The sequence below is a fragment of the Leuciscus leuciscus genome, assembly GCF_965113295.1.
Source record: "Leuciscus leuciscus genome assembly, chromosome: 24".
NCBI classification, from domain to species: Eukaryota; Metazoa; Chordata; class Actinopteri; order Cypriniformes; family Leuciscidae; genus Leuciscus; species Leuciscus leuciscus.
In genome coordinates, this window is record NC_138723.1 from 19,945,667 (window position 1) to 19,969,583 (window position 23,917).

The following is a 23,917-nucleotide window of genomic DNA, read 5'->3' on the forward strand; positions in this document are numbered from 1 at the left end:
ACCCTAACCCTATAGTAAGTACATGTTAGTTATTATTACTCAGCACTAAAATGTATAATTACACTTTAACAAGGACACCTTAAAAATAAAGGGTAACCTAATAAAAATGTAGGAGAAATGAGAAAGCACTATTAAATATCAATAACCTATATGGTGAAAGATTCCATGACAATACGTTAGATAACTAACAACTCCAAACTAGAAGAAAATATTCTTAACTTTATTACACAGAACACATACAACAGTCTTGTACTCATTTTCCAATAGTAAAAAAAAGAAAAATACAACTACGGCTGTACATGCACATTGAGAGAGCTGTGTGTTGCAAATGTTAAGGTATCATACACTTTACAATCGTAACTAGATAGAGACAGTCAGAAAAATAAATACAAACATACAATACAGTTTTGCAAGGGAGGGCAAAATATTTTTCGCCAAGAGCTTTTGGGTGAAACACTGTTGCTATGATTAGATGTACCATGTATACTTTCAGCAGTTTTAAAATAACGATGATCAGGTCAGCAAAAATCCAGAGTGCTATTATTGAATGTTTGCCATTTTGTTCCCTTCAGATGACGATATATATAAATATATAAATAAATAAAAATAACAAAGAAAAACAATTACATTCTGTTTGTAACTTAAATGGGTTTGCAATGCCATTTCAGATACTGTACTGTATGTACACTACTGCTGATCACTGATAAGGTTGTGGCATTCATCCCAGCAGTTAAAATGACATCGCTGTCTTCACCGTCACAATATAAGCGTTTTAAAAAGGTAACCAACATACCAAAATTATACTCTAATAATCTACAGTAAAACCTATTCATGTACTTTAACCTGTTACAAAACTCACCAGAAATCATTGGGCAATTTCACTCGAAACACATTTGAGAAACCGATGTATAATGATACTTATCAAAAGATGATTTGATGTTTTTCCGCAACATTGAAACCAAGCCGGCTCTTTACAAAAATGCATCCCAAGCGGAAGTTTCCAGGGTCGATACTGAGTCTATTCGATTGCACTACCACATGATATTTTTTTTTAATGCACGCAAGGCACAACGCTAACAAGGAAAAGGTGTGTTGATCTCCGCAATTACACCGTCCTTATATTTAACAATCAAATAAATCCAGGACAAATATTCATTTGCATATTTTTTTTTTTTTTTTGTTCACATACAGCATTTTTAACACACTGCATGGTTAAGAACAGTGTCGTACTTAACTTAAGAGCTCATGAATGTCATGATCACAATGAGGTCCAATTAATATTTCAATGACATGATCTGGTATCCATGAGAGCGATATTGCAGAGTCCGCCATGCTAACGTCAGTCACAAAAACCATTCTGTGAACCATTCACAGAGCAGCGTCCTTCAAATGAGTGCAGGAATCTCACTTTGAAATCAACTGAAAGGGCATTTACAATCTATGGGCATATATTTATTTTCTCAATGATGTGGCAAACCTTGGACTTGAAGCATTCGTCTTCAGTGTGTTTGTCTAGCGCTGTTGACAGTGCTCACTGAAGCTGAATGCAGACAGCTCACGGACAAGGTCTCATTTTAGCGCTGTGAAGTTAGTTGTGTGGGTTGAGTGCATGTGACTGTCTGTATTTCCTTACTGGTTCTTTTAGCTCTCGTACATCGTTAGCTTCTAATAAGTGGACGTTTCTGGTAGGTATCCAAAATCATTCATGAGTGTGTTGACGGGTCGGTCTTCATGGAGTAAGGAGTACGAACGTGCGTATGCTAAATCTGCAGACTTATGAAAGGAAAGATATGGAATATGAAATAGATGGAAACCGAGATTACCATTTTCTGTCACCTGCTCAGACATGCACAATTTGACATTTATATGACATTATATTAGTGTGGAAATTAGTGCTAAAGATCACGGATAAATTGATGGTTATCACCCACAGATATATGCAACGAAATGTGTCTCTTACTGGAACTGGTTTATTTTTTTTTTGTCCTCAGAAGTTATTAAATATCATCTTTTTTATTATATAATTTGCGATAACAGTTTTGGCTTCTGTCAAATTTACTTCACCAAGACTCAAGAATACAAAATCATACACACTTAAAAGAAACTCAGCACCAAAAACCTGAGAAAGAAGTTTAAACACTCCAGTAGAGTCATCCAAAGCAAATTCAATCCGTTTTAAATAATGCAAAAGTATCTGGAAAGGGATTTACAACAAAATATACAATGACTGATATTATTTGGTTGTATGAAATTTGACCTGTGGATATCGAGACTAAATCACCCTTTGGACTTTATAGAGGAAATGTTCCTCTATCCCATTTGGTACGTTTATGATCAACCTAAAGGGTCTTTATATGAGGAACAGATTTGATGTAGCTTACATTAGGGCATACTGTCTGTGTCTACGCTAAAAACATATCTAAGAGCAGCGTAAAACGTATTAGACCAGGTAAGGAGTCTATCCTACTGCTTGTAACTATGTCAGCTCAGTACAAGTACACGTGCAGGTTATCTTTGTGATTCCTTTATCATTTGAACACCATTAATGGCAGATGAGCATTGATGGATGTTTTTAGGAATTGTGTGCTATATTATATTGAACGCATAGGTCTTGTGTGTGTGTGTGTGTGTGTGTGTTTGAACAGTATATGCATACATCTGTACATGTACAGTAAATCAAATAATCACATACAGCCTCCCCAAAAAGTATTTGGACCTAAATTAGAGTGTAATTGCATTAGATAACAAAACATTGGATCAAATAAATAAATTATTCTTATCACTGAATAATGGCTGCTGGAAATTCAGCTTTGCCACTACATGAATAAATTACTTATATAAAAAAAAGAAAAGAATTTGTAATAAATAAAATAAATTGTAATACTATTTTAAAATGTTAATGTTTTTATTTTAATTATAGAACAGTTTATGTGCTGAACTACACTGGAGGAGAACAGGAGACTTCATACATCCTCTAAAAAAAACAAGTTTAAAGAATTGTAAAAAGAGGATTATGGAAATGCAAGAAAAGTGAAGTTAGTTTTATAAGAAAGGGATAATTTGCTTGTAAATGCCACTTGGTTAAATGACATTCATACATTTTTAAGTGTGACTTAAGTGTCCAAATACTTTCTGGGCGCACTGAAGCATTTTTAAATCTCTTTGTATCTTTCTTTTTTGCTGTTTGTCATTTTTAGCAATTATTTTTTAAAAAAGAAAGAAAATCATGTTATTTTACAGGAAAACAGGACACACCAGTAACCTCAATTCACACTGTTCAATACTGAGCAAAAAACCATTCAGTTATTCACAATTACATGAATTTTTGCTTCTCTTTTCACATACAAAAGGTTGGAGAGACACATATAGTGGTTCTATTATTATTTCTACCCAGCTAACAAACTGACTCCATTCACAGTCCAGTTCACGGTTTCAAAACACGGTTAAATCCCAAAGCATCTTATTACAGACCCATAAACCCACACTGACACTTCCCTTCAGAAATAAAACAAAAGGAAAAAATATTTAAATGGTGATTATGATGCTAATAACCGATAAAGGACTCTCCTTCTCTGAGTGTGGGACTGTGAGTCTGTGTTTGGATGGAGAAGCGGACGCTCTGCTTTAGCATCAAAACTTGCTGAGGACCGAGAGAGTTAAAACCAGAGTTAGAAGCAAGAATGAGCTGGTTGGCGATAAGGCTGCGTTGTTCATATCGTGTATCGCTCCGGGGCCTGCGGGAATAGAAACCCCACATGTTAACAACCTCCCAAACATCCAACGTGTGTATCATCATGCATTACGCTGTTCAAAGAAATTGCTGCAAATACACCTCTCAAACATCGTCAGAGTTAGTGGATGCCTGAAGGTGACAAGACGAGAGCTGATGTAATTGCATTAGGCAAACATTTGACACATTGTGACGCTCGTTGATAGTGCCAAGTTATACTTGACATGGATTTTATGCATAAATTAACATGCATTTAGTTATTAGAAGGAGCCTCTTACCGTACAAAATAATGCTGGCGTTTGTTATTCCCAGCGTGTTCATGGCCACACAAGTGTAGTTCCCATAATCCTCTTCGGAAACGTTAAAGAATGTTAGCATGGACTGTTTACCCTTGTTTTCGATCTTGACCCCATTAAATCCGTTGAGGAGTCTGGAAAATGTGAGGTCAAGTTAGAAGCGCGTTAAGATGAGCCGTTATTAAATCTACGTAAGCAGACGGGTGGTGGTACAAATTAACATATCGCTCTCTCGCAGCTGCATGTGACGTAAATGTCTAACAAATACAGTTCTTTTTATATTTTTAATTAACAAACTCTGTTGGAACCATGGCTTAGCGCAGGATTGTCCAAACTCGGTCCTGGAAGGCCACTGTCCTGCAGAGTTCAGCTCCATCTTGCCTCAACACACCACAGGGAAAACTGTCATATACGTTTATACTTATACTTAAAGGTATAGCGGAGGATCTTTCCAAATTTTAGATAAGACCCGCCCTCTCCACTTTTTGAAAAGTTTGATTGATTCACCAGAATGATTGACAATTAGGAGGACCAATAGTTTAGACTACCCACCAGGAAGTAAAACATCCTCCGTTATACCTTTAAGTTTTTCAGGTTGGTCTAACTGTATTCAGGTAAGAAATACTACAGAAATACAAGTAGTCAAATGTAAAATAACACTGGATAGTTTTCAATGTAAAAATTAAATACTGATTAATGCTTACAATTAAAATTACAAAAAATAATGAGTAAAGAGCAGTGAGTATTTTGTTCTTTGATTACATGACAGATGTATTAGGCTGCTGTCACTTTAAGAGTTTATGCACGGATCCAATATACTGTTACACAACATGTGTGATCTCAACTATTTACATTCCAAACTGACTGCATTTACCTGAATAATCTGCAGGACGGACATTTTGACATACTTTTGTATGCATTTGACCGTTTAAGTGCAATAAGCCATGAAAAAGAAGTCACTTTGGTACTCTCAAGCTGTTTGAGAGGAAGCTTTATGAGGGCACCACTTATATGTGGTGCACACACTTTTGGTGTGAGCACGAAACCTGCGGGAATGAGTAAAATTATGCACAATACAAGCACTATTCAACCGCAGCAAATGAGACGAGTAAGTGACAGGAGGCGAGTGTGTGTCACTTCGCCGCCTGAGAGAAGAGAGCAAGAACACACAGCCTGTAACGGTGTATCGTAACTGCAGAAAAGGAGTATTGGAACAGTTTCAGATATTTCAGTATCGATACATATAGAAATATCTGTGTTTTTGACAACACTAATGCTTAGTAAGATCTTGATTAGCTGGATTAGGTGTGTTTAATTGGGGTTGGAGCTAAACTCTGCAGGACAGTGGCCCTCCAGGAGCAGGACTGGACACCCCTGAACTAGCAGTTTGTTGAGGAGATGCTGGTTCCAATCCCATTTTCTCCTCTCTCTGCCTAAATATTGCTTGACTCTCACTGTCAAAAAAAATTAAATAATAAACTACTAGCCTCACCTGCGCTCCCCTTTATACCACTGAAAATCCGCCAGAGGAACCGCAGACGCCTCGCACCACATAACTCCTTTCTGGCCGACGGCCGTTCCTGTGCTCTGAGCTCGTGAGATGACAGGTGGGTCTGTGAAATGAATCACGTGTAATTGAGGAATTCATATAAAAAAAAAAAAACATGATAAATGTATGGCATTAACAGGAATTTTCTTAGGGTGAATGAGATACTCACAGTTTACAGTAACCTGAACAGTCCTCACGTCTGGAGGCGAGATGTCGTTTGAGGTGATGCAGTCGTATGAGCCAGACATGTCTTTGGTGATTCCAGTCATTTCAACATATTCACCCTCGGTAATGATTCTGTTACCTGTATCAATACACATGAGGTTAAAGTATTATTAACATACATAAATTCATATTATAAAACCAATGCATTATAAAAATGACTCTGGGTAAAAGGCCTGAGGGGCTACAGTGGTATAGTGGAGATATAGGGATGTACGTTTGCTACAAGGAACATCTGTCACAGTATATATATATATATATATATATACACACACACACATTTTTATATATATATATACCCTATGGCCACAAGCATTCTGCATCCCATTTATACATTCATAACTCAATCTCAAACCTATGTCCTTCTATTTTTTCTGAGGACAGCAGCTGAAAATATCATAGTAGTGTCATAATGCCACAATCATTCTTGCTTAAATGAATTTCCAACATGAGGAATGTATTTTCTCAAGCAACATCAGAAAATACAGAGTTTGAGCCACTGTTCAGGAATCCTAAAGCAGGCGCACTTATTCTGCTATGATCTGTCTAAAACGGCATTTATTTAACATTATCTCAATCTGTAGGAAGAAAAAGGTTGGTGAATGTCAATAAGACAAATATGTTACGCTTGGCTGACCTGGACTAACCCTCTGCTGTTGTTTTCGATCATTACACAAAACCCACCTGTATCTCCAGTTCTATTATCAAGCAAAGAAATGATTCAGTTATTCCTCTGAGGGAATGAAATAAAGTTTCACCCTCAGGTTCAGACAGCCAGTTAGTGCAAATGCCACTCACTGCACAAACTGCACATTATGGCATCTCATTAATACAGCCTCAGTCCTTCATTTAGTGAAAAGGTTGAGGAGTGGACTTAGGTTGTTATTTTGTTTCTAATAACACGGCCTTGGGGATTGTGGGAGAGGTTGGTAATTATGCATATCTTCTTATGTGACTCAGCTTCGTAATGCTTAAAAAGTTTGAGCAAACATTTTGAGAGTATGGTTCACCCCAGATTACGCTCAACATGAGCCAAAGCCGGAAAATTACATCCCCTAATTTTAAACAGTACTATTCATAATATAAGAATCTGTCAATGTGAGAATAAGAGACTAAATATTTTAAATATAAACTGGCCTTTAAGTGTGAACCATATGATACAGCTGTTTTCTGCACAGTAAAGTATTTCTGTCATCATTTACTCACCCTCGTACGGAAGCTTGTTTACGCCATGGAATAAAAAAGTTAATTGTGACTTTTTATCGTCACAATTTCTTGCAATTGTGAGTTTATAACCCAAAGCTTTATTTCTCAGAATTGCGAGTTATAAAAAATCACAATTAAGCTTCCATACCCTCATGTCATAATTCAAACTTGACTTTTTTCCCTCTGTGGAAGACAAAAGAGGATATTTTGAACAAAGTTTGTCCATACAACATTGTTTTGGACCCCACTGACTTTCAACTGTCGAAAACCTCAAAATATATTTTATGTTCCACAGAAGAAAATCTACTTCCTTTATGATTTTGAATATGATCAGCGGGCTCAGGTGTTCAAGCCAAAATGTATTTAGATTATTTATCATTTTAGATTATTGAGTATTATTATTTACAAAAGCCTCGGAAAAGACCACAAAAAAAAAAGAAGTTCAGCCAGAAATAAAAGTTTCTAAAAACCTCACTCCCAGCAACCTTTTGGTTTTCTTGTATAAAAGTTAAGTTTTATAAGATACTGTATGGATGTCAAAACCACCACTAAAAGACTGAAAATTACAAGTAAAGGTCATAGTGTTTCTCACTTCATAAACTCTTATCCATACAGCCAAAAGGATTTTCCTCCAATTTTTCACAGACAACACTTATTGAATCAACTGCAGTTGTACGTTTGACCCAGCTGTTCTTTTACATTCACCACAAAGAAGTGTGCTTCTAAGTTTTACAGAGCAAGTTTTTATTCACCCAGGGAATTGATTTTATTCCAAAGAGAATTTGTTTATTCTACATACAAAAAAAAGCACTCATTACCTTTCTGTAGTTTTGAATTGGGCAAAGAACATACAGTAACGCGTGTAGCTCGGATAGTGATACAACATTGTATTTATTCTCATGTAGTTTTGATTTATATTGAGCTATTAAAGGGGTCAGTTTGATTTTGGAATGGAGATGGGGTTAGTGTAGATAGCCACGGTGAACAGCAATGATTTATAATGTTTACTTAAGAGACAGAAAGCAAACACCGGGCCCATAGCAATTACATCCAACACTGAGTAATAATCCTGCTGCTGTCATGAGACTGTCTTCCTGAACAGAGCAGAAGATTATTAGAATGTAAAGGAGAATGACAGTGTAAACAGGAAGGAATAAATAAAACGGTCTGTGCTGTCTGCGTACAGTCAGTGAGAGGGAAAAGAAGCGAGTGAGAAATGTTCCTATAACTAAATTTAGAAGATTAGGATCAAGGGGGAAAACTCGCTCTCATGTTACAGTCGGAGAGTAAAGTAGTTTATACAGATCACGCCACTGAAGCAGACGGGACAACATTAAGATAAGGCTTTATTTAGGAGATGTCTGACTTTATTATGGTTGTATTATTGAATATCCACACAAGTGAATTAAGCTGACTCGTCTTTTTACCTTTTTTTTTTTTTTTTTACATTTCCTATTCTACATGATGACCGGAGAGAGAGAGAGAGAGAGAGAGAGAGAGAGAGAGAGAGAGAGAGAGAGAGAGAGAGAGAGAGGGAAAAAAAAGATTTAATATTTCCCAGACACATTGAATTTTCAGTCTCAGTTTTAATGAATGTCACTGAACACTTTTTTAGACCTTGACTAATCCTTATCCGAATCCATCAGGAATCATTTTCCTATAAACCTGTATCCATGTTTTATGCACCCTACTGCAATCAGAGACAGAGTTGGGTGTAATGCATTACTATTAGGGCTGTAACAATACAGTATATCATGTCACAATATATCGCAATACAAAAATGCAACAATATGTGTCGTGGATAGTGACAATCTGTATTGTGTATAGTTCACCCAAAATTAAAATTACTGTAAGAGAACAAATTCAAGTTTACAGAGTTTTAGTGTCAGTACTACATTCAACTTTTATATTAATGTTGAATGTAATGTATAATAATGCAATGGGGGAATATTTTTGGGTCCTGATAATGTCAAATGTCTTATGTTACCAGTAAAAAGAGGTCTACATTATTTAAATATATCTAGTCAGTGACAGAGTGCAAGCATATTCATCTAAAATAATTCTGTTTTCAGCGTCAGAATCATGAATATTTTCATTCTGGTGTCACCATTGTCCTGTGAATTGGGTTATCAGCACCAAGTCCAAGCCTATTCATTTACACCCACAATGTACCAAATTTAGCATTTTAATCAACAGTACATTTTTTGTTAACCTTTTACCAAATGTCTTGGAGAATCGCAATAATATTGTATCGTGAGTTCAGTATCGCGATATGTATTGAATCATGACATGAGGGTATTGTAACACCCCTGATTACTAAGTAATTAATTACTGTCATTTAATAAATTTTCCCTTGATAAGGTAAAGTAAGGGCTTGTTTCAAACTTTTGACCTGTAGTGTGTGTGTGTGTGTGTTTAACTTTTCTGAGAGAGTTTTATGTTGATAATTTCAGAACATTAAAGCACACCATATCAGCATGCTGAAACCTTCTCATCACTAATTCCATACTCTTACATCACAGGAAAAACAAAAACATATGGGGAAAGAAGTAGATAAACTAATCAGCCTCGCTAATCTAGAAGACTAGTCAACAATCCTTAACTGTAATAGCATGCTTTTAAAGTGTGTTGGTCCCCAAAGCAGGGGATCCATGTATCAAAGTGAAATGGAATCAGAAAATGTCCAGACTCTGAGGCACCCACGAAATACACTGAAGTGGGTCAATGGCTTCATGCATTAAAACGGGTCATTCAATATTTCCGGTAATGCGACGTGAAGCTAGCTAGGCCAATGACTGAGCTTCAAATGCTGTCCTACTGCTTCATTGTATTCTGCTTCATTTGAGCATGTGCTTTAACACTCCACAGCAGGCATTCTGAGCTCCTTCATCAACTAATAAACACATTATGGAATGATATTACACATATAATGAGATTTCAGTGTGCTAATGATTTCGTAATAAGCCACTGACCGTCATTACTGTTTGTCAACATACCTAATTGCGTTTTGCAATCGTCCCTAAATGGACTACCTCCTTAATAGAAATTCAAATGATGATTACTTCAGATTGTAAAGCAATGACTAAGCTAATTACAGGAAGTCGTAATGTTTATAACTGGAAAATGAGGATGTCACAAGAACTTGCTTTCATTACATGCAGCAAGTCCTAAAAACCGATTCTGATAAACAGGTTTAAAAAAAAAAAAATGCAAACCAGGCTGGGAGCTGAAATCCACCCTCAAAAACTGCCCAAGGACCTGCGGTAGCTTCACAGAATTGATATGTTTCCTTTTCTATTATCACTTTGTTGTGGGCTATTGTTAAAAACACTAGTGCTTTATCTCACCTTACCCCATTCAATCTGACCTGGGCTCTAGAAAAGCTGCAAGGCAGAAAGGTCTGACATTTGGATGAGAGAGCAAGAAAGAAAGAGGAAACAAGGTAAAAAGGGAGAAAGAGAGTCCAAATTTAAAGGGACAGTACACCAAAAATTAAAACTGTAATTATTTACTCACCCTCAGAGTGGCAAATTTACTTGTAGCCACATTTTACAATGGAGGGTGGATGGTATGTACCGGTCATAAATATTTCTTAGCAGCCCTAAAACTGCAGCTTTTCTTTTTCTTTTTAAATTATATATATATTGTCCGCACAATTTACCACCTTTTTAATTGCATTATCACAGATAAAACAATTGACTTCAAGCTCTATGCATTATGTTTGCAAAATGTTACATTTTTAAATATTTGAATAATGGGCGAAGTGTGTGTTTGTGTGTGCGTGTGTACAGTGTATATCTTTATTATACAAAGCACATATGATTTGTCTTTTTCTGTGGGACACAAAATTAGTTTTCATACAAAGGGTGCTCCACATTCCATGTCTTCTAAAGCTAAATGATAGCTTTGTGTGAGAAACACAATGATGAAATCAATGAAATAAAATGTCATTATTCTTGCCTAAATCTTGCTTTATTACTTTACTGTTCCACTGGAATAAAACCTTACAAAATATATATATATTTGAGAGACATTTGTAGCAAGCCGATATTTCATTATTGAACAAAGGTTGTTTTCAAAAATAGGAAAGGAATGTTTGAGGATATCAACGCATCTTTAAATGAATACCTGCACTGCCTGCAGACTGAAAGAAAAGCAGTACTTGAACCCCAGCTGTTGAGAGAACGCCGTCTGTATTTTGCTGTCATCTCTCAAGCAGAATGTCTAAATCCTCCAATCATGCCCCGGTAGGCAGCAGGTCACCATGGTTACACAGTTCAGTGAAACTGATCATTGCTGGCCCTCCACTCCTGAATGACCTTTCTCTCTTTTATTACTCTCTCTCTCTGCTTCTTTTTTACTCTTGCACATTTAAACAAGTTCCTCCAAACAAATAACTTTCTACAGAATAATTTATGTACGAACGCATCTTCATTAAGCCAGTCAAAGTCAAGCCACACTAATTAAAACAGAGATTTCGTTTCTAACTGCCAATCAATTACTGTCTAGTAATGTGGCCCCTTGAGAGGGAAGAGGCCATTACGGCTCGGTGTGATGTCGTTTTTACAACTAATGGATCTGCTCTCTTGGTTGTCATTCTGCATTGCCTCTTGACGCAGTAATGGTGAAGTTAAGATGGGAGTGAAAAGCTCCTATGATTGACCATATCCTTTGGTTGGCACATACATCTATTTAACATTATTATACTCTATTTTCCATTGGTCTTGTTTAACCCTCAGAGACCCAAGTAGTGATACTTATTATGCATTTTCTTTGATTCCCCTTGAAAGTGTTTTTAGGAAGCCAGTGATTTTGAAAATCATGATTTATATGCATAAACATAAAAAGAAATAGGATCTGACTGTGGCCCAAAGTCACTTTTTTGTAGTTTTCAAAGCCTGGGGCTGTCAAAGAGACCGGTCAGACCTCTTCTCCATTTAAGAACAGTGAGAACTGTTTATAGGGGTTATTTTATTTTCCATTGCATAAAAAATTCTTATTAAAAGTATATAGACACGCATTTACTTTGAAGCCTTCGCAATCAGCTAGAAGGCTGAAACTTCAGTATGTTTATCATACAAACCCACTGACGCTCTGTAAAGTTTTATGATCCTGGAATATTTGTATACCTTACACCTAAATGCATATTAATATTCAAGAACAGAAACTGCTATTTCATTCATTTTACATTTAAATAATTACTAGTAGTTTGTCTATGATTTACTGCATTTGACTGGTTTGCTTTAATAACATGCCAAAAAATGCTGCCTGCCAATGCCAACTGTTGCATTTTGTGCAACATTCGAATGTATTCGAACACACATATATATATACAAAACAGTTGGAAACGGTGTCAGCAGGCTGTGACACATTAGCACTCTAGGACATTCAAATTGTAAATATTTTTGCCAAAATTGTTGTTAATATATATTTCAGAGTCTGAGTAGGTGATGAAAGGTATGTACAGTCAGCAACCCGATCTCAAAGAAGTTTTGGAAAAAAGTGAATAATATGAAAATGTATGATTTTTAGAAAAAAGTAAACATGAAGGTCCATCCCAAAACATAACCTTCACTGTACGTTTCGAAAATACAAAAACTTACATTGTACGAATTAGCCACCTTGTAGTGTCATGTAGCCAAAACATAAAACAGTCTTGTTTAAAGTCTTGTTCATCTTGTTAAACAGGTTTATTATACAATAAATAGATCAATTGAAAGATGAGGGTTTTTTTTTTTTTAGAAGAAAGAGATCACAAAATACTATGAGAGTCATGAAACCAGCAGAATTCTGAAGTTGACCAATCAGAATCAAGTATTCCAAAGAGTTGTAAACAAGTATTGCAGTTTTACTACAGTGTGAGCTAAACCCTTTGTTTGACAAATGATACTCGGCCCTACTCGACCCGCTCCGAGCGGGATTCTAACCAGGGTCTCTGGCGTGGGAGGCAGGCACGCTAACAAGGACGCTAAAGACCGCAGCCTCTAGCGTCAGTCGCTAGTGCTCCTCTTGAGGCCAGGGGAGTGAGGTTTACACACACAGCTCTTACTGGCCTACGTCCCTTACACCACCACATTTCCATTGATGCATGTGTAAAATATTAGCTTCACCTGTGTGTACAGTGTAACAATGAATTGCTCTTGTCAACAGATTCCGCCAGAAAAAAAATCCTCCGTCCACCCTAAAAAACCTTTGGCAAATTTGCCCCATAAATCAGTGCAGCCAAAAACAAGTCAAGCTCTGTGCGTTCATCAGAGTGTTAATTCTGTCAAATAGAAATAAATAATGATTTATCACCAAGGCCTCCCAGCTTCTGCTGCCCCCTCCTTCGTTCTTTCTCCTGGCTGGCGTGACGGGGAAGCATGACGCCGTCCCCTCAGCCCCATAAGACACATGTGTGAGTTTGTAATGGAAAGATAAGAGGGCAGGAATGCATCCAGGGAATACGCGTTCTTTTCAGGCTTCATCGACTATGTGACTGGTTTAATAAGATGGAGAAGAGGTTGATTGTGCTTGAAACACATGAGCATGGCTTGATAACACTGGTTTTGGGATAGGGAATATGAACTAGTTAGTATGTGACTCGAGGGAGGGATGGCACAGTCACTGATGTAACGCTAGAGCATATTAGCTAAATGTGTAATTTCACAGAAAGAAAATCTAAATTCTGTTTGTTCTACGTCTACACGCTGTATAGTAATTAAACATCTACTTAGAGTATGTAACCTTTGTCACATCAGTGCACGAACATACAACCCAAATTATGATTTATTATAGATAATTAATTATCTGTGTTTCTTTTATCATGAGTGGCAAGTTGATATATTTCTGATATACTTTTGTTTTCTGTGGAACACACATTGATTTGATTTCTTTTCTTTTTTCATACAATAACAGTCAATGGGGTCCCATGTTGTTTTGAACCCCATCGAGTTTCATTGTACGAACAAGAAAAAAAATCTTCTTTTGTTTTCCATAGAATAAAGAATGTCATACATTGGAATGACATGAGGAATTGTCCTTTTTAGGTGAACTGTCCTTTTAAGCCTTTACTTGTGTTCTTTTGTCTTTAACTGACCATGAGCAGTTCTGTCAAGTGTAACCAGAGAGTATAAAAGCAGAAGAGAGAAGGAGAGGAAGAAATGACAGTGGCAGTGAGATGGAGAGAGAGAAGCATGACAGAGGAGCGCTTGAGAGAGAGAGAGAGAGAGAATGATGTGAAAACTGGCATGGTTCCAGGACTAAACAAAGCCCTCTCACAGCTGAGACACTACAAAATGGAGATGCACACATCAGCCTGATTCCTCTAGATGTTTACAATCCCAGTCTCATCACATCACAAAAGGACAGCAGCAGTTCAAATTAGAGACATCTGAACTGACAGGGAAAATGCAGAAACAAAAACCTCAGGGTTGGATTTCAAACTGTTAGGTGTGTTTAGACTAAGATATTCATCATTTCATCCAGTTATACTATCAAGATACTTTAAAATACCTTGATCGAAAGAAATATAAGCTTATTAACTGGACTTAGCTGGTTTCTCTTTGTATTTGGTCTTAGAAGGATTTTGACCATGCTGGGAGACCAGCTAGGCCATCTTTAACCAGCTAAAACCAGTTAATATAAGCAGTTTTCATTTATTCACTTATTAATGTATTAGCTATTACTTAAATGTATAGCTTTAAAAAATGCTTATTTAAAAATGTGTAGACACTATGTGTAGAAGTCTCTTCTACTCACCAAGGTTGCATTTATTGGACCAAAAATACAGTAAAAACAGTTTTGAAATATTTTATGTTTTGAAATATTATTACAATTTAAAATAAATGTTCTATTTTAATATATTTTAAATGCATTCCTGTGATGACAAAGCTGAATTTTCAGCATTATTACCCCCGTCTTCGGTGTCACATGATCCTTCAGAAATCATTCTAATATGCTGATTTGCTGCTCAAGAAACATTTCTTATCATTATCAATAAAAAAAATTGTTGTCCAACTCAATATTTTAGTTTAAACTGTGATCATATTTTTCAGGATTATTTGATGAACAGCATTTATTTGAAATAGAAATCTTTTGTAGCAAGTAGTATAAATGACTTAACTGTAACTGTCAAGTTTGATTAATTTAATGCATCCTTGCTGAATAAATGTGTTAATTTATTTTTTCAAAACGACTAAATCAACTAATATAGCCTAACTAAAATTCTATTCAGGGAGTCATTTTAACTACTGTCACGAAATTGAGAATTTTGTTTTAGTTAAAGCTGCAGTCAGCAAGATTTTTTTTGATCATATTAACTGAAACCGACACTATGCTCCGACAGAACATCATAAATCAGCCGGTTTTAGAAAAAAACTTGCGCTTCTACCCAGGGCCGTTTGAAGGAATTTGGGGGCCCCAAGCAAAATAGACATGTTCGGTTCAATACGATACACATGTGTTACGGTTTGCTATGTTTTCGATACAGCAAAAAGAAAGAAATGCCAATTTCCTTGATTTATTTATTTTTCTTTCTTTTTTTTATCATAAAATATGATTTCTTTTTACTTTGAGCAATTCTGGAGCTATAATTGGCTCTTCTTAGGAGCATATAAAACAAAACAGCTCCTTGGAAAAAATTAAATGTAATATTGTAGTAGTTTAAACAAATGTTTATTTTAGTTAAGATTAACATTTGCATTGTATTCATAATGTCAAAATAAAACCGACGTAATGTTACTTGAAGGCATTATAGCCTAATATTCCTGCCAAACTATGTGAATGTTTCTCACTAGATCTCACAGCGATGTTATTACTTCTGTGGCGAATTCAAATGCTTTCTTTACTGGATCTCTTATTAGCGCTGTGTAGTAACAGTGTCGCATGATCACAATCGGCTCGCGCTGCACTGGTCCAAACTGATAAACAACGGTCCGTCAACCACACAATAACGAGTAGCTCAGTTTCGTTCCGCTTACATTACGTTTGCCATTTGATGTTGGGCAATGTTGTGGTCGCGCCGGCGTCTCTACATTATGAGCGCGCTTGCCACGCGCAACGCGCCTACATTTGAAATAACAAAATTTTGGTCGGCAGGAAAAATAATCCAACGAACCGTTCGGTTTGAAAATGCGTACCGAACACCGAACCGAAAGCCTCGTACCGAACGGTTCAATACGAATACGTGTATCGTTACACACCTACTTACCACTATCTTGTTTTTTCTTATCCTCCTCTTCCTTTCTATTCATTCTTTTCTGGCTTCCTGAAGCATAATTCCGCTTCATGATGACTGCCGATGAGTTTTTGTATTTTGCCGGCAGCAGAGATCACGTGGTTGGCTGGCTGCTGTCAGCGACTACTGAGAGGGGCCCCCTTGAGGGGGATCCCGATAACAGTGTCATTGCACTTTACTGCATTGACTATCAAAGGGGCGCTCACACAGTTTGTCGTTGCATTTTATTCTTAACCAGTCGTTGTCTTGGGGCCCCAGGCCAGCTCGGGGCCCCAAGCAATTGCTTGGTTTGCCTGCCTTGTCGCGACGGGCCTGCTTCTACCTCCACCTGGAGCCTGTTATATGTTTTGCAAAAATCCACCGCTCCCGGTTCTTCTGGTCCAATCAGCGCAGGGCTGTGTGAGAGCTGACTGTCAATCACAGTTCGTGCACACGCCACAGATCCCCCCTCCCCCGCGCACGTTACAATATCACATGCACACGCCTGAAGTTCGGAGGTGTGTTGGATTGTACGAAGCGTGATGGCGGAGAGAAAATTTACTAACAAGCTTCCAATTCCTCGGTTATTGCTATCTATGGGTAGATTAGCCAGGGCAGCCTACCTCCGAGTCCATGGTGTTGATAGATGCTGAAGAGACGGACGCGTTCACAGAAAATCTGGTGCACACGCACTGACGAGCACGAACTCGCTGGTAGTGGGGGAGGGGCATGAGAGTTGTAAACATTCAAAATTTTGGCTAAGTACCCTCAATCTGCCAGACTTGCCGATTGCAGCTTTAAGTTAGTAGCATTGCTACTTCGTTACTCCACAATGCAACAGTTGGGTTGTGAAATATTCACTCCGTTTTTCTCACTCAGTGGGAAGAGAGAAGAGCCTGTGTGAAAGCATTATTCAAAATGTTCATCGTTAGCAAATAATGAAACAGTCAGATAATGCCATCTCCATCAGATGTTTCACATAAAAACCCAAGCACACAGGGAGGGTTGCTCATTGCATGAATGAATAATGTAACAAATAATGTACACTGCAATTGTACTTGCAATATCATTTTGCATTTGAAACAATATCCAGACAATGTGCTGTAAATTATGCTGGTGCTAAAGGAAGCTGCTGTGGAAATGTGCACTTACTGACAAAATGATTCTCAACACAATAGTAGAGAGAAAATATCTTCTGTAAAGACTTTTAAACAGTCTCATAGTGACCGCACTCGTTCTCGTCCCATCAGAGTAAAACTACAGTGGATTAGTCAGGCTTGTCCTGGCAGCTCTTCATTGATCCTACTGTTAATCTGACAGATAGCTGATAACCAAGCCAGCCCTGCTCTAGGGGTCACATCTCTACATATATCGGGGCAGCATAACTTCTCACAAGACTAACTATGAGTATAATCTTATATGTGTGTAGGTTATATAATGGATATAACTAGGCCAGCAAATCTGCCAAAGCTCAGCAGATTTCTGCAGAATCTGAACTCCCATCATTCGCATGTATTCCTCCCCTTGTCTGTTTTTTATACGTTTTTCCTCATTATAATTGCATTTTGAATAAATGTTGTTTATAAAACTAGATTTGCATACCCTGAAGGAAATACCCGTGTTTGCAAGGCAGCAAAAGAGCGATTCTAAAGTTTTAGGTTAAATGATAGTAAGGAAAGTTAGATATCCATATGGAAAGGAGGGAGAGATAGCGAGATTCATAGAAGAATGCAATATATGTTATACATATATATTAGTGCTGTCAATCGATAAAAAAAATTAATCACACATTTTTTTCTGTAATTAATCGCGATTAATACAACCTAATTTTAAAGTTTTTATATATTTTTATATTGTAATAATTTCACATTTAATCTCCAAATGAATGTTGAATCAACATAAAGACAGTAGTCTGTATTATAAATATTTGTTTAATGGTATCTTTTTATGAATAGAAGGCATCATTGATCACCAATCCCGCTACAGATGTCTATGAAATTTGTTCCCCTTAAATTGTTGCCATTAATTAGGCATTCAGCATTACAGTATAATTGAAAGTTATCTTTTGTTACATGTATTAGGCTTTAAATTGTAACATGTCTGGTCTTTCCTGTTTTCACTGGTTGCGTTCAAATCCTAAAAGTAACGAGCGCTAAAAGAGTAGGTACTATATAGCCAGATCTCATTAAGTATGAATGCGATCCGACATCTGCCATGTTGACGTTATCATGTGACCTACGACGCGTTATCACAAGCGCAACAACTTAAAAGATACGAACGACATGTTTAATTCATCTATCTGTAAATATCTTGATATTTGATGAAACAGCTGGCCATTTATTTTGTGAATACATTTAGGATTGATTTAAGTTGTTATATTTTATCCTTATAACGATATAATTTTTTATTAAGAAACCCCAAAATCGTCATCTCTTGAATATGTTGATAATTTCTTTATTTTATATCCAAAACATTTCTCCTTTAAGTTTTCCTCTTTTTCTAGTTGAATTTACCTAATTTCATCCCTCAGGCTTAATTAGATATATAAATATAAATAATTTTTGTTATGTATTTTGAAGAACTATTTAAAGATATTTAAAGATGTTCCTCCGTGTGGCTGACTCTGTCGATTCTTTTAAAAGGCAACTGAAGACACTGTTATTTAAACAAGCTTTTAGTTAACTGGGTTTTATTTTATTTTGGGCTTTTTAAATGTCTTAATTTTTATTGATTGTATATTAATGTGGTTGCACCTTGTAAAGCACTTTGTGATTTTATCTGTTAAAAGCGCTCAATAAATAAACTTTACTTACTTACTTACTAATTTAGCCATGTCATTGTTCTTTTTTCCTGCGTATAAAATATCATATTATGATGTACACAATCATTTAAATTGCATTGCTAGCCCACCCCAAAACTTAAACAAAATAATAATAATAATAAATGCTAACCAATACTTAATTATATTACTTTTTTTTTAATACCGAAAATGATATCATTTAATAAAACAATTTTCTGTAGTATGCATTATTAGTATGGTGTTTACTGAGTTTGATAATATCGTTTATTCATTTTAATATCAGTCTAATGCTGATATAGCCATGTTAGCGTTTCAGAGTGTCCTGGGGACACGGGTTTCGTGACATCATCGCGTACAATAGAAGTCCCATTTCATTGGCTAGGCGCCAGCCAATAGAACGCTCCTGCCCCCCTTTCTCTCTCGCCGTCACTGAGTTTCAAGTGCACAAGTTAGTTTTGCACCTAATATATCGCGAAAAGAGTAGCAAAAGTCAAGGCAGGCACGAAATTTGAAATTGCAGTAACAGATTTGAGAAGTTGCAAGTGCCTAATTGAGGTTGTACTGTGAATGTGAATGTAAGATTAAATGCAATTAAAGTTTGTGTCTCTCATTGTATTTCTGTGAATGGCATTTTACACATTTGTGACTACTTGTCTGCAGCTTCAAATTCAGAATACAGGTTTGTGACTATTGTCTGCGAGTGCAAATGTCAACATTCAACTTCAGATTTTTATTTGACAGGTTTTCACATTGGAGCTGTGAGTGTAAATGTTCACGTACAAGTTCTCAAATTCACATCTACGTGCTCTCGAGTTTTGCTACTCTTTTACCTTCATACACCTCTTGTGGTCAGCTGATTCATCAGAATAAACCCGCAGAATGGGAACCGCTGTGTTGAGATCGCAGTATGATTTGGGCTTCAGCGCCTGTAAATACATGCTTGTAGTTCATCAAAAATATCTTAATCTGTGTTCCGAAGATGAACGAAAGTCTTACGGGGTTGGAACAACATGAGGGTGAGTGATTACTGACAGAATTTTCATTTTTGGGTGAACTAACCCTTTAAGTGGTTGCGCTTGTGATAACGCGTCGTAGGTCACATGAAAACGTCAACATGGCAGATGTCGGATCACATTCATACTTAACGAGATCTGGCTATATAGTACCTACTCTTTTAGCGCTCGTTAAGTAAGTACTTATTGAAATTAAGTACCTTCTCATTGAGTATGTGGTTTCGAATGTACTATTCAGTACTATGAGTGCTTTTCCCCTACTATATTTCGAACACAGCCATCGTGTTTTTAGTTCTGCCCTCTGTGACCTAGCTTCCCCGTTGTTGATTAGTTAATTCGTCTCCACCTGTGTTCATTAATTATTTCATCAAGCTCCTTTGATATCTCCATGTATTTAGTCCCTGTGTTCACCCTCAGTCTTCGTCCGTTCTCGTCAATGTATGTGTGGTTTTTCCCTTGCGTTTTTCCTGTATCTTGAGTATTTGGTATTAAAGCCTGTCTACTTGAAGTATTCCTTGTCGTTTCTATTATGTTACGTCACATACATAATATAACAACTTTTAATTTAAGTGAATTATACTAAATTATTACGTTTACCTGTGCCCTTCAATATATCAGTGCCCAGTCAGACCGGTTCCAATTTTTACTTGCCCTGTCAAAATTCACTAATTTAATATTTTTAAAACTTCATTTCTATAGGCATACACCTTAAAGTCTTAGCTAAAAGAAAAAAAGCTACTGAACATTTCCACCATTATTGCCCAAGAAAAAAATAAACAGTTCATTGAACAATAGCCTCTGGACAGAGGGCATGTTGTCACACTGAGTTTTATTTTATTTTGGCATATTGTAAATTGAGGTTTTATATATGAATTCAAAATATGACTTTTTATGAGAAAAGAAAAAACAACTTTCGGTTACAATCTACCTTAATTATATGGCTTTCTCTTTTCTGAACGTATGCCAGTGTTTTTATTTGCAGTTCACTTGTTTACCCAAGAGCTGAAGCAAAACTGATGATACTGCTATTTTATTTTGGAGGATACAATTCACAAAATTATCCTGATTTAATATGGCTGCTTGAAACTATACAAAACCACTGCTACAAAACAAAACAAAACAAAACAAAAACCACTTGTGTAATTGGACTTTTGATTAAACGATTAAGGTTTAAAGACATTTATGTTCTATGTTTGCTTACGTTTGCAAGCATTTATATTTTATCTCTCTTAGTTACCAACTGACCAGTGAAACTTAAATTCGGTTGTTTTCTGTATTTCCAGTGTTGATCCTCTCAGTGTTGTGGCATGTAAAATGAGGCCGTATTATGCTAAATCTCTTTGGCGAATACAAAACCCTGTAAGAACACAGTGAGAATTATGGAGATATAAAAGTAATCCAAATGATTTCTCTTTAAACCAATTTGCTACAGCAGTCGTACCTGGTAGGCAGAAACGTGCCGTTAAAGCGCTTAAATGCAATCTCATTGAATTCGGAGTTGTAGCTGTAAAGGGAGCGTTTAATTAATTATCCTGTAAGAGAATAATGCTAGACTGAAAAAGGACAGATAATGCGATAAATAAACAATATGACAACTGTAAAAACACAGCACTTGAGATTAGAGCTCTACCACTGCCTGGCTCACATATAACCCACTCATATGATGAGAGCAAATGCATACATGAACATGCACACAACCACCCACATGCACATACACACACACACACACACACACACACACACACACACACACACACACACACACACACACACACACACAGAGAGAGAGAGAGACAGGCAGCAATGAAGGTAAACAAGCCTCTTCTGCTCCTTCTAGTGCCTCTACATTAAAGACTACATCTGCTTGGTTTCATACTTGCATTTGACCCACATCCGGTTTCAAAGTGGAAAAAAAAGGCATGAAAATATTTTTTGAGCCAGGAAACTACTTCCACTTTCCTGGCTGGGCTTTCTAGACACAGACAGAATGGGGACAGTTTAATTTGATGTATGGTGATACAATCACACCTTCTCAGCAGAGCAGAAAGAAAGGTTATGAGGAAAAATGATAACGCTTTATTTTACAATGCCCTAATTACCACAAAATAACTACACAATTATCCTGGGGCCGCTCACCGGAGGTCACTTTGCGCCTGGAGCCTGGTGCAAAAAGAAACTACAATAATTATGACACAAACCTGAGAAAACACCTTCACCTTCATCTGATAGTTATCAAATTCTCTTGAAGCAAAGCGTTTCTTCTGCTTAGCAAATGTGGTGTTGAGTTTAGCCATTTCACAGATAACTAAATGAAAGAGTGAGTTGGGTGGAAAGATAAAGTGTGGGGGAGATGGTGTAATAGTAGTAGTGGTTGCACCTTTTTTTTTTCCAGATCAGTGCAAAAGAGACTCAAAATACTCTGTTGATTTTGATCTTACATGCTTGTGTTGTACACCAATAAAAACAGTTAATTGTCTTCTTTTATTTATGTCCACTCATAATAAAAACAAAATGTTGTGTTTTTCGTAAAACAAAGAAAATAAACATGATGCGCGTTCTGTCGTCTCTCTCAATGTGAAACTCATTCTGAAACGCGACAGAAAATGACCTGTAACTCAGCGAATGTTTGTCACATAGACTTGAAACGTATGTCTATACAACGCTTGGAGTCTCTGTTTTTAAAGTATGTAAATTATTTAAAAAACACATATTCTCTGTTTAAGTAATCCGTATGAAAGCAGCGGCATGTACAGTTTCTCAAACACGTCCTAATTAACTCTAATGTGACCACGCCCAAGCGCGCACGAGCGATGGACATGCAAATGATCCACGCGACGAACGCAGACCTGTAAACGCCCTCATTACCTCAAAACAAAGAATCAGAAACTTCAGTAACTTACTCCTCTGTTTTTCATCGAGTTTGGAAGACTGTGTTTGTGCTGTGCCCTGCTGTTTCACTTGGATTTACCTCAGAAGAATTAGAAGAACGCGATTTGAAGAATGTGTCTTATATGTTGGAGCGTGCTCTGCATTTGAATGTATCATATTTTGGAGCGCGCTCTGCGTTTGAATGTATCATATTTTGGAGTGCGCTCTGCGTTTGAATGTATCATATTTTGGAGCGTGCTCTGCGTTTTGAATGTATCATATTTTGGAGTGCGCTCTGCGTTTGAATGCATCATATTTTGGAGCGCGCTGTGGGTTTGAAAAGCAAAACGCACCAAACAAAGGCTTCATGTTACTCTAATCTCATTTCATATCATCATAACGAATGGAAACATTTGAAGTAACATATGATAATCAATATATTTTTCTCTAACGTAGTTGTTACTGAAATCTTCTGGAAGATTGATAGGCTGCTTAGGCTATTCCTAGTATTATTTTATGCAGCACTGCGCGTAGCCTATGCCTACAAGGCACAACAAACCTGGTGTTCATTAAACATTATTGGAAACATTTGTGTGTGTATTCTGTGAATTTTAAAAAGCAATTTTAACTTTTTTTTTTATTTTTATACAGGGACCAGATGCCACTGAGTCCTGCTGACTTCAACATTCACATGAGTCTCTGTACATGAACATGGTAAAGTGAAAATCAAACACCTTGGAAATGAAAGGTATGTACAATGTTTTTAGGAATGGCACAAAGGTTTCTGTCTTTGGATCATTGTTTTCAATAATGTGCTTTTTTGTCATTTGTTGTGTATCTTTGGATTATGTTGTGTTGTAAATAAATCCCAAACAATCTAAAAGCCATTCTTTTTTAAATCTCCTCATTCTTTGTGCAAGGTTGCTCAGAATGATAGGGCCTGATAGCTCCTAATAGGGCATTAGGGGTGGGTCTTTGTCTTTCTCAGGTGTGAAAGCCATACATATCAATGATGTGATCACGCCTCTTCGCATAAA

At 36.7% G+C, this 23,917-nt stretch overlaps 1 protein-coding gene across 2 annotated transcripts in view; it reads right to left on the reverse strand.

The window, feature by feature from the left end:
• Nucleotides 1-219: 219 nt before the first annotated feature.
• Nucleotides 220-23,917, reverse strand: part of opcml (opioid binding protein/cell adhesion molecule-like) — a 152,783-nt gene continuing 129,085 nt past the window's right edge. For both annotated transcript variants that reach the window (XM_082158293.1, XM_082158292.1), the window contains 4 exons: nt 5,745-5,879; nt 5,519-5,639; nt 4,009-4,160; nt 220-3,734 (listed from right to left, as the gene is read on the reverse strand). In XM_082158293.1, coding sequence (XP_082014419.1) covers nt 3,631-3,734; nt 4,009-4,160; nt 5,519-5,639; nt 5,745-5,879 — 512 coding nt within the window. In that variant the 3' untranslated portion in view covers nt 220-3,630. The remainder of the gene's footprint in view (nt 3,735-4,008; nt 4,161-5,518; nt 5,640-5,744; nt 5,880-23,917) is intronic.